Source organism: Pyrus communis, chromosome 9 (assembly GCF_041283825.1).
Source record: "Pyrus communis isolate YQ-2024b chromosome 9, ASM4128382v1, whole genome shotgun sequence".
NCBI lineage: Eukaryota > Viridiplantae > Streptophyta > Magnoliopsida > Rosales > Rosaceae > Pyrus > Pyrus communis.
This window is the reverse complement of record NC_142573.1, coordinates 23,928,327-23,946,293: the sequence shown is the minus strand read 5'-3', so window position 1 is coordinate 23,946,293 and position 17,967 is coordinate 23,928,327. Positions and strand designations below refer to the sequence as shown.

General features: G+C 37.4%; 2 protein-coding genes across 4 annotated transcripts; one reads left to right on the top strand and one right to left on the bottom strand.

Moving 5' to 3' along the window:
- Positions 1-1,328: 1,328 nt before the first annotated feature.
- LOC137741188 (transcription factor bHLH162) lies at positions 1,329-2,749 on the top strand. The gene is made up of 3 exons (XM_068480996.2): positions 1,329-1,657; positions 1,845-2,222; positions 2,338-2,749. The coding sequence occupies exons 1-3, from the start codon at positions 1,487-1,489 to the stop codon at positions 2,476-2,478; spliced, it is 690 nt and encodes a 229-aa protein (XP_068337097.2). The 5' UTR covers positions 1,329-1,486; the 3' UTR covers positions 2,479-2,749.
- A 3,161-nt stretch (positions 2,750-5,910) lies between these two features.
- On the bottom strand, positions 5,911-11,078 carry PYR4 (pyrimidin 4). 3 transcript variants are annotated; one of them, XR_015966955.1, is made up of 10 exons: positions 10,742-10,947; positions 10,476-10,543; positions 10,224-10,369; positions 9,957-10,138; positions 9,348-9,484; positions 8,373-8,538; positions 8,107-8,223; positions 7,745-7,905; positions 6,168-6,418; positions 5,911-6,060 (listed from the first exon to the last, which is right to left on the bottom strand). XR_015966955.1 is itself a non-coding variant. In XM_068480613.2 (9 exons), exons 2-9 carry the CDS (start codon positions 10,503-10,505, stop codon positions 6,224-6,226), a joined length of 1,134 nt encoding a protein of 377 aa, XP_068336714.1. In that variant the 5' UTR covers positions 10,506-10,543; positions 10,742-11,078; the 3' UTR covers positions 5,911-6,223. The 3 variants fall into 3 exon arrangements, 2 of the variants coding, with proteins under 2 accessions (XP_068336714.1, XP_068336715.1); XM_068480613.2 differs by having other exon boundaries at positions 5,911-6,418; positions 10,742-11,078; XM_068480614.2 differs by lacking the exon at positions 10,476-10,543 and having other exon boundaries at positions 5,911-6,418; positions 10,742-11,008.
- Between the last annotated feature and the right edge of the window lie 6,889 nt (positions 11,079-17,967).

The window sequence follows — 17,967 nt, the reverse complement described above, 5'->3', positions numbered from 1 at the left end:
AATACAATTAAGTGAAAAATTGTTTTAAGTTTTAACTAATTGTATTACAACAATTAATGTGCCGAACTATATTTTAGGTACACTAAAAATCTCTCAACGGATACTGCTGTTCTACACGGTTCATATCTTAACAACCACCTATTCATGGATTGTTTTTGACTTACATGCAGTCGTGGTTGTTAATGGAAAGACTTCAAAGTGTCTGAGTCTTTGCTTCTCCCGCCGAAATCTGCACAGTCCACACTCCATTGCTCTTTTTCATTATCATTGGTCAAACTGATAATTAAGTTCATCACAATATAACAACGCACTAAACTTCGCATCTCTGTCACGAGAGATTCTCTTAAAACAGGTGATATACCACATAATGATTATCCAAAAAAATAAATATTGTCCTATTTAAACAGATAACATTAAGAATCAAAAATCAGAATCGCTCTTTTTTTAACGATCCAAATCACTTGATTTCCGAGCTTTGCAGCTCTAGCTTAACACTCCACTTTATCACTGAAAAGTAACCATATACGATAACATTATGATCATCAAATGGGGCATGTTGCGTCAATATCAACTGAACCGTGTGGATCTAATTTCTCTGATTAATTTAACTACTTGCATTCCATGAGTGACGAATTACTGATGATAAATGATAATGGCAACAAGAGATATTCGACGATGGTGATCTTTTGCATGTTTACTCTTAAAATACTCAATTGCTTATTTGACACGGAGAAATTGTATACGGTGAAAAAATGTTATTATAAGGGTTGAACATGTACCCATCCATGATGAATGCAAGCATTATCTAACAGGAATGAAAATAATTTGCCATAATGCCATGCACATAAGTGCTCGATGGACTTGGTAAAGATCATCTCTGTTAAAAATAAATTAAAAAATATCGTTTAGTCACACTAACTACAATAAATTGATAGAAGGTTTGTTGAACTTTTATCGATTATGATAATTTATAAATTACTTTTTTCTTAAACTGTATAATTAGTTTAATGACTACACAATCTCAGTATTTTATTAACTTTTCAGAAATCGGTTGGAATTTCTCCTCATGGTTTGAGTAGTTAAGCTGCCTACAAAAAGATAAATAAAGGGCCTTTACGGGGTTTTAACTGGGTTTTTCCTTTTTTTCTTTTCTTTTTGGGTGGGAGTGGGGCGGGGACCTTCGAAGAAGATGCTAATAAATCCACGTGACAACATTTACATAAAAATTTCAAACTTGACGGCCGCCTTTCTGCCATTCTTATGGGCTGACGTAAACTTGAATGAGTAACCGTGCTCACAGAACCTACCCTCTCATTTGCTTTTGTATCATTACTAGAGTCCACAGAGGAAAGACTTGTTCATAGTCCTTTTTGCACTTTTCTTACTATAAATGGAGCAAATATATAATATATATAAATACATACCATGATCGACCACCCTTTTACCTTCCAATTTTAAGAGAGAGTAGCTAACTGGAAGTTGTTTCATGGGAATCTTTGTGCCCAACTTGCCAGAGAAAGATCAAATGAATAATAACCAGGCAAGTCAATCTTCTTCAACCAAAATTGAAAGGAGGGTTGTAGAGAAGAATAGGAGAAATCTTATGAAACTTCTTTACTCCAACCTCTTCTCTCTCCTCCCTAACCAAAATCCTAAGGTATCTCTCTCTCTCTCTCTCTCTCTCTCTCTCTCTCTCTCTCTCTCTCTCTCTCTCTCATGATCACATGTTTACGCAGTTACGAAACTAAAATACTCTCTTGTCAGACACTACATTTGTGGGACTGAGAATCCGAGCCATTGATTAGGTTGATTCACAGCTAATGTTGAACATTGTGGTGATGCAGGAGCCATTAACTCTGCCCGAACAAATAGATGAGGCCATCAACTACATAAAAAGCAAAGAGTCGAAGCTGCAGAAATCAAGGGAGAAGAAGGAGAGCTTGGTGGGCACTAGAAAAAGATCACATGCTACATCATTCATAAATGCTGAGAGCATGGAACCAAAAAACTTAAGTATTGAGAGCGTAAGGAGCACAAAAGCACCCCAAATCCAAATCCATGAGACAGGCTCCACAGTAGAGGTAGTACTGACTACTGGCTTAGACAATCATCAGTTCATCTTCTACGAAATTCTTCGCATACTTGACGAAGAACAGGCGGACGTCGTGCATGCTAGCTTTTCAACTTTGAGAGACACTGTATTTCATGTAGTACGTGCAGAGGTATGTAAAAGTAACTGAATTTTTCTCTGTTTGTTTCTCAAGGAAATATATTTGACATGAATCAGTACTTTTGGATATTTATTTGGATTATTAATCTGGCTTTCATTTCATGTAGATGCACAAGTCTGTGTTGGATTTTGGGGCTGCAAGAATAACTGAAAAGCTTAATAGATTTGTCAATGGATCCACCAGAGACCAAGAATTACAGCAAGATTGCTTTTGGGACTTCGAATTGGAGCCTGTGGCAATAATATAGGATCAGTTGACAAGTACTCCACGAAACAAATTAATCAATCCTATTTCCCCGATGAACTAACTATGTACATTGAACAAAACAGCAAAAATGGGTCGTTTTCCATGCAACGATATTAGGGGATGATCAATTTGAGCTAAATCATATGTTATAAAATATATAACATATATATATGATGTGACAGCTTAAGTTGGCTATTAATTAGTTATAACATTATATAATCTGTATTGTAAGGTTTGATTGTTGTTGGTTGTTATAACATAAATTTGTATCACATGAGTCTTTTATTTAACATTAGATAGATTGATATTGCATAACATGGATTTGTATTACATTAACCTTTCCTTATAACATAACATAGATTTGTATTACATAAGTCTTCCGCTATAACATCGCATGGTTATCACATGCAAAACCAAATGCAACTTCCGCTTGGGTTTGCGCCCGTGTGATACAAGAAACGCCACAATGGGGCCCACCTATGTGCATAGCCCACCGCCCTTGCAGACGGTTGCCTTGCCCTTGTTGACCGTTGGATTTTCGACGGTCCCTTCATTTGGACCGTTGGATTTCAAAAAAATTGAAAATTTAAGGTTATGCCACGTGACATAATCTGGTGCATCTGATTTAGAAAAAAAAAAATTAGTAAATCAACACCCTGGATTAATTTGAAGATCAAAAAATCTAAAAAAAAATACAAACATTTTTTTAACAACACACTTAAAATTGTACTAAAAAAACTACACTTAAAATTAAACACAATTAACAGACTTACAAAGTTCAACTGTCTTCTACATTTTCTTTTTATTTTTTATTAATTATGCGTGTTTGTAATAATATGCTTTGATTTTTATTTAAAATTAATTTATCAGAGTTAAATAAGGAGTTTAATTTTCATAGAACAAACTAAGGTACAAGGCATAATACATAAAAAAATATATTTGTGAAGAATAATCGTCCTTGCCTTTGTCTTTTCTTTTTCTAAACGAATGAACTTGCACAAATACAATTACTCTTTAGAGCGAATAGTAAACTCAATTTCATTGGAAGTGCTCTTAGAAGGGTTGGGGAGATACTTTTCATATGTATAGACTAAACAGTAGTGAACTACATTAACAACGATTAATTCATTCTAAATTTATTAAAATAGACGTGGCAGATATTGTTTACATTTTAAATTTTTGTGAAACAGAGAGAATTTTGTAATATTAAATATATATTTTCAAATCTTAATAGAATTCTGGCCCTCTAAGATATTAATATTTTAATGAACAGTACATGGCCATATTTGCCTCCGTCTCCAACCGAGGGCCAAAGGGTCAAACATAATTTATTATTTCAATTTAAAAACTACAACAACTTAAATTTAATGAATGGTTTAGGTATTTATAGAAAACAAAATTAGAACTTAAATTTAATGAATGGTTTAGATATTTATAGGGAAAAAAAAATTAGACTTTTTAAGAATTAAAAAAAAAAAAATTAGCCCAAAAAACCAAAAAAAGAAAAATTGAATAAATTTTTTTTAAGCAATCCTGTCGGTTATAACGGACAGGATTGTTCTATTTTCTAGCCAGCCTTTTGGCCCTTTCAGATTTCGTGGGGCCCTTCAGATTCCACGAGCCCTCTGGCCTAACCCTCAGTTGGAGATGGTTTTCGGGCTATTTTCGGCTCTCTGGCCCTCTAGACCCTTGGGTTGGAGATGACCTTACTTGATGTCTTTTGAGGAAAAGGAGGACGAAAATATCAATGCCATTACAGGTAAGAAAAACAAAATTACATAGAAACTTAGGGTAATGCTAGAAAAATAAAATTTGTAGATAAAATTTATATACTAAATTATTTGTCACCAATAAGAATAAGCATATTTCTCAACGCTCGAGTAATAATCTAACCATCAATTTACATATCATTTAGCTTACAAAATTTTATTTACAAATTCAACTATATAAGAATTAAAAACGTGGAGAATACCATAAACCGCGTAACAGAAAATCAAACTGCCGCGTATGCATCTATAGACGGCAAACTGGAACAACCCACCCACCCCTATCCGCGTATCGTGTCCATCCCTGAATGTTCGGTGGGCGCCGTAACAATTAAAGGCATGATAATATAATAATCAACGTGCTTAATTTTCTGCTAATATGGCTGATGTAATCTGGATGACGAGTAGTGGAGCACTAGTACCCGTTGACCCTACTCAGTCCTCCCTAATCAAGCTTTTCCATACGTAAGCTTCTTTTTACTGGGCACTCATTGGATTTCTGGTGACGTAGTTGTTTTTATCTTCTTGACATAGTGAACACGACTCTGGCTTGACAAATAATTTCTGAACAATATTGAGCCTATTACTCCCATTTAATTTAGAGTAACACTAATATACTAAATTTAATACAATTGTGATATGGTTTTAGATTTAGATGATTCTATATGATTTTTTAAGGAATATCTAAAAGATAGATGGTGTTGAAATACAATATGTATGGGTCACAAAATGTATATTAAAATGTGTGTTAAATTGGTGTTTCCAAATTCTAATCAAGACACACACACACCACACGTATATACATATTTATCAAAAAGTTTTTTTTTTTTTTTTTTTTTTTTATCACCGCCACCTCTGTTGGCGTCCCAGTCACCTTCACCATCATGTCCATTTTTGTCATTATCAACATTATAATTTGCCAAACAATTTAACCTTGTTTTTCACATTCACATCACTTTATAGATACAGTTTGCTAAACGCTTAGCTGCTTTATTTTACAACTGATTTTTCTTAAAACACAACATAAAAAAAAAAAAAAAAAAAAAAAAGACAGAGTTAGAAACTGTGGGGCCGACATTAACCTCCAGCTATACTTCAGAAAAAGAAAATTCATGGTAGTAGAATTTATTCTATAATTTCATTGCTTTTCTTTTTCTTCTCAAATTTCATTAAGCCAACTTGTCAACACTTTTTTTTAACAATACTAGCTTATTATACATGTTATTTGAAAATTACAACTAATTAGTTAAACTACACAAATACGATAAATTCAAGTTAAGCATATTTCTACCACACAAATCTTCAATGGGGGCAACTGCCCCTCACTAGACCTTAGATGCCTCCATCCCTGAACATAAACAATTTATTTAAAATGAATAACAATCTCAAACTAACCCTTAGTCTTATTACTAAAAGCCTTTTATCTAATGTTTGTCAATTGTCAAGTACTGGCTGAAAAATGATTAATCACCACTAGAAGATAATGAATAAAAGAGAGTAATTTGCCAATTGGTTCCTTGAATTACAGCGAAACAAAAATTATGTTTCTGACTATTTTTCACAATTATTGTGAAACCAAGCTGGCCTTAGTCTTATTACTAAAAGGAGCTGCCAATTCCACCTCCCCTACCCCTCTATTGTAAAGATTCCAAGCTACTATATCCAGGTTCCGTCGATTTATCTTTGCATTCGAATTTGAATATGTCCTTCATTAATCATACGTTCTTGAAGAATTTACCCATATTCATCGCCATGCTAACACAGTTGTCCGATGAACCACCGAATGTTGCCATTCGTTGAAGAAATCAGAAGTAAAACTTTCAATTAAAGTGAAATAAAAGTTAGAAATAAATAAACCAGCTACATCTTCTAATACAATTTTCCCGTCAAGCATAATCCGAAGAACCCAAGTAAATAAATTCACCTGAAGACTGAAGGCACTTTCACCTGAAGCATCTACTTCTCCAGCTGAAGGCACTTTCAGTTGATGGATGACTGCCATTCAAGTGTTTCTCCAGCAAACATCGGAACAATGTCTCCAAACGGAAATGAGAAGCACTCCGGTACGTTGAATGAATTCTTGATCAGCTTTATCTTTGACGTGTTTCGAGGAAGCCCATAGAAGTCTGGGCCATTGAAGCTTAAAAAGGCTTCTAGCTTGTCAATAGCACCTGCCTGAAAATTGCAAACCTATTAGCAGTAGCAAATGTAACAAATATCATAGGACTAAAGTAAACTTTTCTTGAGTATTTATCTGCTGCATTACATATGATACCACAGACACGGAGTAATTTGAACATGTTTCTAATTTACATACTTAAACACAAATGGAATCTCAAATGTACAGGGCCAGCTGCATCTACCTTGGAACAACTCTCCTCCTTGTGCCTCTTACTTACCACCATAATTTGATAATAAAAGTCCCCGTTAACCTTAGGACAAATCCACTCTTCTTTATTTTCCTTAATAGACCTTCCTAGCATTTAGAAAAACAGGGATCTGTGCACCAAAGTGCATGTTTTTTTTTTAATTCAAGTATATTATCTGAATTAATCTAAATAGCAGGGAGAGGATTCAAACTCATGTGCTAAGGCGGGAGCGCATCTGCCCTTAGCCAATGGGCATAGCCACACACAGAGATCAATACAGCTATAAATCCCATTGCTAGAGCAACAACCCCAAAACCAAATGGTAATGGCAATTTCGATACAGGATATACGCTCAACACGCCCCCTAATGTATGCCGACACTTGAACCAAATATGTGAATAACGTGGATTGGTTCACATGGGAGGACATAGCTTACCACGTGGATTATCCGGTCTGTTATGATACTAGATTCAGAACCTAACAAACCAATTTGGTAATGGTGGAGAGGCCTATTACATGTATTGTGGCCAGGCTTTATCTTCCCAATGTGTAATATACTCTCAACAAGTCCACCTTTTCACTAAAAATATTCAATAATGGAGACGGTTTAATAGATAAGGAGAAAAGGCCCATAGCGAATACTACTGGGTTTGCAAAGGGTAAGGTCCAAATGAGAAAAACCTAAGAAAATGCACGGAATTAGTTCAAGAGTGCTGACATTCACACCCAGCGATTTAATCATTAAACTCTGGACACTAATCGCCACTCTGAACATAAATATGAACAGCTAGCATGAAATATGTCTGACTACAACTACATACACAAATATGAGCTATCTGTAACATCTCCGAAACAAATGAAAGCTAAATGGATATACTAATATAAGCCTATGTTTCTTTTGTTTCCCTTTAAATTGTCATGACTACTTACATCACATTCATAGATGCAAGATGTTATAGACGATGAGAATTTGTAGACACCACCAATAACAAATGACACAAGTAGGCAAGAAAGAAAGCATCCACATAAAAATTTAAGTGAAGGATGGAGTTCTTTAAGTAATGAGGGCTTCTCTGATCACATTAGAAAGGAATGGGTAAGAGCAAACAAGAAGCAGATCCAGATTTATTACCTCTTCAAAGACCTTGGCATATAATGATAAAGCAACAGGGGCACTGTATATACCAGCACATCCACAAGAACTTTCTTTTCTACGTCTCTCATGAGGAGCACTATCAGTTCCAATGAAAAATCTTTTACTTCCACTAGTAACAGCAGACACAATTGCCTGTCCTATATGAGAAATAATAAATTCTTGTCAAAAACAAATATGAGAAATAATAAATTAGCTCTACGCAAATACTAAGAGAGAGAGAGAGAGAGAGAGAGAGATAGAAAACTATTTTTTACTTTTATAAATCGTAAGTGAATCATGTGGTTCTACAAGACCCAGCAATTCTGCATGAAGATGTGTTGCTGTTAAATGGAACTTACTGTGGATTTCTCTCTTGAGTACAGGTAAACAGTAATTATGAGGCTGCAATCCTCCTTGGAAAAGAGAGTTTCTATTCAGAAGAAGATGCTGTGGAGTAACAGTTGCAGCTACAGAACCTAGAAAATTCAAACCATATCAACTTATGATGTCCAATACCAAACTGGAATAATGAGTTACGACAATAAGTGAATATATGTGCTGTCCAAACAAGAGGAGGAAAATAAAGGTGCATGCCAGAAGTCGTCATTTAAGTGATTAGGCATACCTTCTTCACAAGACTCTACAAACTTAACTGCATCCATGGTAGTGATATGCTCCATCACGACCTTTAGCTGTGGAAGCCTTTGGATTAATGGTCGTAAAACAGTGTCAATGAAGACCCCTTCACGATCAAATACATCAATATCAGGATCTGTAACCTCCCCATGAACCTAAAAGTAAATAGCACATGCATATCAAAGCTGTAATTCAAGATGATGTCTTCACATACCGGACGCACAATACAACCATCAAGGAAAACATATATGAAGTTGAATATAATCCATTATAGGTTTACCCTTCCTGCAGCTCACTTTACTATTAAACAATCAATCAAATATGCTGTAAAGTTTGAGCACTGGAAACCTTTTATTTTCTGTCTATTAAGTATTTACACATTTTATTTGGGTACTGAGGTAGCACAAACATACGTAGCTTCTTTTCAAATTTTTGAAAGAGATTGGGAAGGAAGTAGAAAGGAGAGAGGAAAAGATGCAGTAGAAGTTAAGAGAAGAAAGAGAGATGGCAGAGAAAGAAGGGGAGATACATAGACAAAGTAAACCCAACTGTTTATTGATTCTCATATCAATATGCCAAATTTCCAAAACTGCATCAGTCTACCACAATAAGGCTTACATATAGATAATCCTACAATGACAAGGAAAACCTCAAATAAACCGTATCTGCCTATAATTAACATACTTTGATATAATTATAGAGACGATCACATTGGCTTTGGTGGTGTCTGATTTCATAAAGCTAGAGATGATGAGAGAAGACTCTATTTGACTTAATTTTAACTTATGAACTTAGGGTGAAGAGCTTTCTACAAGACAATGCTAACCAGTCACACAATGACTGTAAGCAAATAAATGCTTTGGGAGGAGGTAAACAATGTAGGAGCAAGTTACATAACCACCATTTACACAGGTACGGACAAGGATAAAGAAAGTAATTGAAGTTTTTGAGGCAGCAAGAATACCAGCAGAGGTATATTCTGTTCAGCCATCTCCTCAAGGACAGGTAGGCATCTTCCAAAGAGATCTGTAACCCCATCTTGAGAGTTTGTTGTGGCACCAGCAGGGTACAACTTCACAGCATAAACAACCCCACTTCTTCCTGTCAATGCAATCAATATGATCAGGGTACACTATAACCTAGAGATAGTAAGGGAACGGAAACGAAAAAATTTTCAAAAGCAATAACTGCATTCCATCTGGAGAAGAAAAGCTAAGAACAAATGGTCTACTTGCATCTGACTAGACAAATAAATGAAATTCGTTCTTTGTAAACTTGTCCTGGAGTGAAAATTTCCATTACATAACCAAAAATGTTACATCACTGGGATCTCTAACAACCAACAGATACAGAAACTTATCGATCACCAACAAGGAAGAAAGAGCATAAAGGAAAAGCTAAAACAGCAAGAGGTGAATGAAAAGCTCATTGTTTAGAATTTATGGCCAATCGATTACATAGTTATTTCAACATATCAATCATATTCTTATACTCAAAGAAAACAAATAGTACAAATAGGTTGCAAAACTGCTAACAGGTTGAAGCATGTTATAATCTGAAAAGTTGGACTTACTTGCGAGCTTGATCTCGTTAGGTTCTGTGGTATCAGTCAAATAAAGGGTCATAAGTGGTGTGAAGCCACTACCGGCAGGCATTGCTTTCAAGATGGATTCTCGATAAGCCACAGCTGCAGCCGTGGTGGTGATGGGAGGTTTCAGATTAGGCATCACAATTGCTCTTCCAAAATGACTTGCACTGGGGATGAAATTGACATCAGAATAGTACTACAGCTTGAAGCAGAAAATAAATCCTCGTATTTGCATTATCAAAGAAAATCAACCTGTGCGGGACTACAGCCTGCAGAAGTTCACCATCACGAAGGTGAAGGTGCCAATCATCAGGGCGCGTTATAGTGAGCTCCATCTTGGCTCCTCTGCACCGAAACTTGTTGGATCCTTCGAAATTTGATGAGGGAAACTTCAACGCCTATGTCGCAATTCAAAATTAGGAAATCTCGGCAAACAAAGACAAAAAAATAAATTATGTGACAATGTTGTTGCCTTGTTTCTTCAGACGTATATGGTAAACACACCTTGCAAGGCAAAACCCAACTCTTTATCATTCCAAATGCCAATCCCTCTTGAATTTGAACAATTATGTCTGTTTTCGGAGAGAGGAAAAATATTACATGAGACCATATGCTGAGCAAAGTCTTAAATCTCCTTGGAGGAAAGTATGTAATAAATGGCTTGAATTCGTGTCTCAGACAATGATACAAACAGTTGGTGTGCATAAAAAAGGGAACAAATTGAAGTGTCGGAACAATAGCAGCACACTGTCTGGGTACGTTTTACTTACAGATTGAGTCCCAATTGGCAGCAAAATTAGATCCAGAGCATTCAGTCAGCCGATCTCACTGGAATCAATCAGTCATGGATGTACGCAGACCAAACTTTTCCCGACGGAAGTGGAATGAAAAGGGAATGGGAAAATCCGTTGCTTTTCTTTTATTCTTTGAATTACAGCATATTGCGGCAAAACTACGCCGGAGTATATTCTACGGTGAAAAAGCGCTCAACGGTTGTCTTGTGGTTATCTATCTCATCTCATCCCACAACAAGGGACAATTTTTGTTAGGGTGGTGCTATTCACACAAATATTTTTACTTTTAAGACACATATTTCAATTTTCGGCCGTCAAATCGAAGAAATCGAAGAAAATTAATAGATAAAAATTAACAAGTGTGTGTGAAAAGCAAAAAAGAGTGTGTGAATAGAACTATTTTTTTGTGGTAATGTTATCTACGCACCCATTTTTACTTATGACACAGTTTCTTAATTTCAGCCATCGGATTAAATGAAGTGAAAAAGATTAATTTCGGTCATTGAATTGAATGAATAAAATAGATCAATGACAAAAAAATTACTAAGAGTGTAAGAGATAAAAATGAGCGTGTGAATAGAAATATTCTTTTTTTAGTAATGGCATTTTAGGAGTTATAAATAAAAATACTTAGTTAAGCCTTTATGTTTAATCGTATTCAAATTATATATCCGGTTTATTTGTATTCCCTTTAATTTGTGAGAAATTTTAAGTTCAATTTTTGTAGAAGACAAAGACAAACCAAATTATTATGCATGGCTGATTGTGTGGCTTATCTCAAGTTTCACCTTCTTCTGCGTTTGTTTGGACCCAAAATTACACCATCGGCCCGTGCAATCAAAGCCGTTGAGTAAGCATAGCTCCATACCGTCGGATAAAAGTTAAGATAATTTTGTTATTGTTAAAGGATAACATTATGATTTTTATCATAATTATCTTTTAATAATGATTTATCTTGGCATTTTCTTATGAAAATAATATATCTCCAAGCTAGGAAACAGGCGGCACAATCCAAGTTGATGTGAATTTGGCAATGCCGTGTGGAATGATACGACCGTAATTTACAAGGCACGGCATCAAATGATGAAGCATGCAAGATGGGGTAATTATCATCACCAAATATCCATGATATTTTATTTAAATGGGAAAATGCAATTGCATGCATTATCACGTCTACGGGAAATAGGGATTGCATGCAAGACCTAGAGTTGAAGTGGGACTGTATCAGGTTGTTATGAGGGAACATGAGGACTTTTTGGATGATGGTGATGATAAGATGACAACAATAAGATAATTAACCTTTGGTTTTTATGCTAAAAGATTTAGCATATTAGCATATGCTTTTATACCGTGAGTCAGCATGAAGACCTTTATGAAGCCAAATTCACTCAGCATGAATATTGGGAACTCGTTCAGCAATGCATGCTGCGAATTTTGTTGATAAGGATTGCTCAATATGATTATCAAACAGTGGTTGATTATCCTTTAGTATCAAGACGTGATTTGTTGTTCACAGCAAAGGCTCTACAAGGCAGCCATCATGCGATTCAGTATTATAAATACAAAGCTACACATAACGTAAAGGGCCCTCTTCAACACACAACCGCCCTGCGCAACCTCTCAAACATCTTGAGATTTTTTATTTTCTTTTTCAACCAACACATCTTCAGTTTGGATAAACAGCACTATGAAGGAAACCGGTGACATCTTCAGTTTGGGATAAACAACACTGTTACCGTAAAACCAGTCGTTCCCGGAACACCTTCAGTTTGGATAAACAGCATTGCGTCGAGACCGACTGGTTATCTATCCAAGTCTCGGTTGAGAAGGATTTTTGAATCCTTATTGGCAGAGGTCATCTCATTAGCCTTCTCGACGAAGTGAGGTGTTACCAGGTTACTACATTCAGTACCCTGAGAGCTGAATTTGATATTGAACTTCACAGAACTAGCAGCCTTGTCTTCAGGCTCTAGAACCCAAAGGTCGAGACGTGTTCCTTCCTCGGCCGCAGTCGCAAGATCAAGAAGTCAGCAACGCGCTCAACGCAACATCAACAAATTTTACTCCTCGGCTGACGAGTTGGCACGCCCCGCATTAACCAAAGGATGTAGTTAGCTCATTAGTTACTTGGCATGCGCGCCACGTAGGCTTTGTAATTTTTAGGGTTAACAACGTTCCTCCTCCTCCAACGTCCTTCATCCTCCATATCCAGCAATGTTGTATATATAAAAGAAAATATCGTCTCTGGTTATTGGATTGGATGAGGATTGAGGTTGATTTTGGATGTTGGTTAGATACTTGAGGTCCAAGATGAGAATACCGAGTAATTGCGATAATAAGAGAGATACTGCCCATACCAAGATGTGAAGCGTAATTATCATACACATGTAATGCATTGTATGTTCCATAATAGTTCATATTCTTCTACCCTTTTACGCTACTGTGAAAAAATATGCTAGACGTGTGGGTGAGATTTTTGAATTAGATCGTGTTACTTTGAAACCCGATGTTTTCGTAGCATTCCGATTTGATCATTGATGAGCTGATATTATACTATATATTTTATCCTAATTTTAGTATTAATTTATTGGTTATTTTGGTAGAATTTTGATACTTTGTATTATATTTCCAATGTAGGACATTTGATTTCCTCTTAAGCAAAAAGTATTCAAACGGATGAATTTTGGAGTAATTCCAATTGCAGGATGTTCGTTAGTCTTTCAATGTGTTTGTGTCAAAGTTTCAAACTTTTATATCAAGCGGTTTAATTGTGGCGATGAAATGAAGAAGGTGCTGTCAAAGTGACATTTTTGGCTTATTTGGGCTTTTTGGCATCCAAGATGATGTCTTTTGTGTTCGAGGCCTTCTGCAATTATGTTCGGGACATCTCAAGCTTTGATTCTAACCATTTTTCACCTGTTTTGGAGTCCTGAAGAACCTGAAATGTGGGATTCTTTGTGGTTGTGCAGATTTCCCAAAGTTAGAATAGGAATATATTTCCTAGTTATCATATTCTATTGTGTTTCCTAGTTTTTAGAAGACCTTTTCTTGTAGTATAAATAAGGCTATTTAGCCATTAAGGAGAAGAGGGGAGATGAATTATTTTTGGAGAATTTCAGACTTTTTACTTACAAGGTATTTTCAATCTTTTTTCTACTTAATGATATTTTCTTTAGTTTTTATTATGATTGTTCGTAACTAGTCTTTTTGCTAGGATGAAGCCATGATGTAAAACCCCTCCCCAAATTTATGTCTTTTAATACCAAAGAATTATGAAAGTACATTTTTGCCCCTATCCTTACCCAATCCGGACCCTCTCTTTAGATTCTCCTCCTCTCTTTAGTTTTCTTGAAGAGGACCGATTTTTTCCTGGCCACAGCCGCGGCAATCACGTCCACTTTTTTCAACACTTGACCATCTAAGAAAGAAAGATCAAATTAGTAAAGTTTAGTAATAATAAAAAAAAAAAAAGGGAAATAATGGTAGAGATAGCCGTATACCTCAGGTTGTCTCTTTGGATTGAGGGGTAGAAGTTTTTTCAGGTCGGTCGCCAAAAATTTTGTTGACGACGTCTTCGACCGAAGCCCCAAAAAAGTCCTAACTATACTCTTCCCACCAGTCACCGAAGGTGTCAATGCGGAGAGATTCGGGAACAGTTGGTCGGAGGCGGAATGTTTTACACCTTTCTTGAAACCCTTTCTCGGTATCTCTGAACTCCTTCTTTGAAGAACCAAAAAGGCGTCATCGGCTTATGAGGGAACGGGAAGTAAGTAGAGGCACAGGACAACCTTGGAGGTAGCCGAGTTGTCGGGTAATAAAGTGGGGATGGTAGACTTCCCAGCTCGCTCGGCGAGAGTCGCAACAGAGGGGAAGGTCGTGTGTTAACACGAACGACCCCTAGTTTTGACGAAGATCGGCATCTTCACTTTCACTCCATGATAATGTTGGAAGCCTGATGGAAAAAAGGGTACTCTTGGCGACGACATATTATTCGTCGTCAGAAAGGACATCTAGGCCGAAGAAATACTTGAAGACTTCTTCGGCCCGGTGATGAGGCGTTGTCGGGATGCCAACTGAAGGCCGAGCGATTTAGTGGATTGGATGTTGGGGATCTCTAGTCGAAGTGTGGCAAAGTAGACCTGTAGCCAAAGTTGGAAAACTTAGAGATGACCGTTCTAGTTTGGGTCGATTTTGTTAATGGTCGCCAGGGATTTAATCACCGACATATTTTCTACCAGGCATTTGTTTGACTTGGTACAACAGATAAACTTGTTGTACCAGTAAAATAGGAAGGTTTCGTGTTCCCCCTTCTGTACACTCGCTTCCCCTCAGCCAGCAAAATGGAGGATGAGGGTGTTGTAGTTAAAGAAGTTCTTATGCAACTTTTGAACTTCTTCCTTCGAAGGCTCTTGACCATCTTGACTCAACGTCTCAACGGCTCGTTCGTCGAAAAGCACCTTGAGGTCGAGATTCGACGGGCACCTAAAAAGGGCAGCATCTATTGGGATGCTAGAGGGAGAAGTTCCAATAATGGCTGAGATGTCGAGGATGGTGGGGCCGATAGGGCAAAAGGGAAGGATCATGGTATTGGTGGCCGAGCACCAGAAGCTTAGTGCTACCATAAGAAGTTATTTGTCCATAGTTAGCTCCATGGTCGAAAGTCTAATGGCATCATAGATGCCAAGAGCTTTCCATTCTTGACCGAAGAATTTTTCCATCCGGACAACCCAAGCTCTCCAGTTGGCGTTGGTCGTAGGCCAGACTCCTTGGGGCTTGGTTAGGTCCCATTTTGACCAATCAAATCCTTGCACCAAAGGTGTCAGGCAGTGAGTCTTGAAGAGCGTGGTGATAGACGACGGTACTGCGTCCTTGAAGAGTGGCTCCAGGATTTGATGAGTGGTGCTAAGATCACTCTCAAAGCGTAGAGTTTTGATGGCGCTCCTATCAATGAAGCCTTTGCATTTGTTGCACTCGTCAAAGAGCTGTGAGATGAAGAAAGCCATTAATGAAGATTGGAATTGTTTGGGTTTGAAGGAAGAATTGCTGGTTTAAGAGCCTAAAATTTTCCGGGATTTTGAAGGCAAGAATAACGAAGGGATTTTCAAGGTTTTTGGAAGCATAAAATGAAAATGGAAGGAGTTTAGGTATTTATAGGCGTTCTAGGAGGGTAGTTTAAACGTTTGGTTTTCAAAATTGAGGGCAGAATCGACCGGGGAAAAGGATCGAGGTTTTCGCAGTTTGAGGACATACGATTGCGTATGGCAGCGGATTTAATGCAGAAAAGACGTTTCGATCGGTGCATGTTTTCGAAGGTCATGATTAAGGGCTGCTAGGTTAACCAAAAGATTGACACGTGACAAGACGTGCAAGAGAATTTGGATCGTGCAATCGTGCTTCATAAATGCGCTCGATGGATGGGATGTTTGAAGCCTTTCATTATCCTATGGTTATCTTGTAGGGTTTAATTTCACTTCTTCAAGGTCGAAAATCGACTAAGGAATTCAAGGCCGAAGACCTCAAAAGCGAATGGGCAATGTTTGGGCCCAAAATAATATTATTGGGCCGAGCATAGGTTTATGTTTGGCCCAAAGCTTTTTCAAATGTACTATAGGCTGTTTGGTAATCCTAAGCCGCCCAGTTAGGGCGGTCGAGTCATATTGCAAGAAGGAATGATTTGGATAATAGCGGATGGGTTGAAGTCCTAGTATGATAAGAGGTCCTAATGCAATGAGGATTCTTGGTCGAAAATGAATACGGCCTAAAAAGGGGGTGAGTTCAAAGTCCTAATAGGAGTAGGATTGGTCGAGGTAAGGTTAGATCGAAATAAGAAGTCCTAATCTGAACACGATTTTAACTGGATCTTAAGAAGGATTTGTTGCTATAAATAGATAGCATGGTGCATCATTCAAACCCCCTCCAATTTAACACACAAATTGCCCTGCGCAAACTTCTCAAATGTCTTGCGATTTTTTATTTTCTTTTTCCGTCAACACATCTTCAATTTGGATAAACAACACTGTGAAGGCAAGCGGTGACATCTTCAGTTTGGATAAACAGCACTGTTGCCGTAGAATCAGCCGTTCCCGGAGCACCTTCAGTTTGGATAAACAATACTGCGTCGAGGCTGACTGGTTACTTATCCAAGTCTCAGTCGAGAAGGGTTTCTGAATCCTTATTGGCAGAGGTCATCTTATTAGCCTTCTCGGTGAAGTAAGGTGTTACAAGTTACTGCATTCGGCACATTGAACGTCGGGTGATTTTATGATTGGATACTCACAAGTGAGGTTTCAGAGTTCGGCATTCTGACAGTGAAACCACATTTACCATCAAGACATACATCTCTTTTAAGTACTTGTGTTCTATAGTCAGGGGCTAGTTCGACGTACTTATACTCTTACGAATATAATCACCGTGACCGAACCCGACGTCGACGATCCGTGAACTTCGCAAAACTAACAGCTTTGTCTTTAGGCTCGAGAACCCGAAGGTTGAGGTTTGTTCCTTCCTCGGCCGTAATCGCAAGATCAAGAAGTCAGCAGTGCACTTAACGCAACATCAACAAATTTTACTCCTCGGCCTAGCTCGGCCGACGAGTTGGCATGTCCTGCATCAACTGAATGATGTAATTAGCTCATTAGTTACTAGACTTGCGCGCCGCATAGGCTTTGTAATTTTTAGGGTCAACAAGTATAAATAAGGCTATTTAGCCATTAGGGAGAAAAGGGGAGACGTATTATTTTTGGAGAATTTCAGACTTTTTACTTACAAGGTATTTTCAATCCTTTTTCTAGTTAATGATATTTTCTTTAGTTTTTTTTTATGATTTTTCGTAACTAGTCTTTTTGCTAGGATGAAGCCATGATGTAAAACCCCTCCCAAATTTATGTATTTTAATACCAAAGAATTATGAAAGTACATTTTTACCCCTATCCTTACCCAATTCGAACCTTCTCTTTAGATTCTCCTCCTCTTTCTATTTGCCACATGGCACCACCCTAACTCACCCCTTCATCTTCTCTCTTCTCCCGGATCTTTCACTCTCTCAGTTCTCCATCTCTCTTACTCTCATAGGACCCTCTCTCATTCTCCCCTCATTGCACTTAACCACCCACACACCCAAGCGACAAACGAACAGCGACGACGGTGTCACCATCATCACCTTTGTAAACCCTCTTCCTCCCTCGTCTCTGTGAAGCACAGGA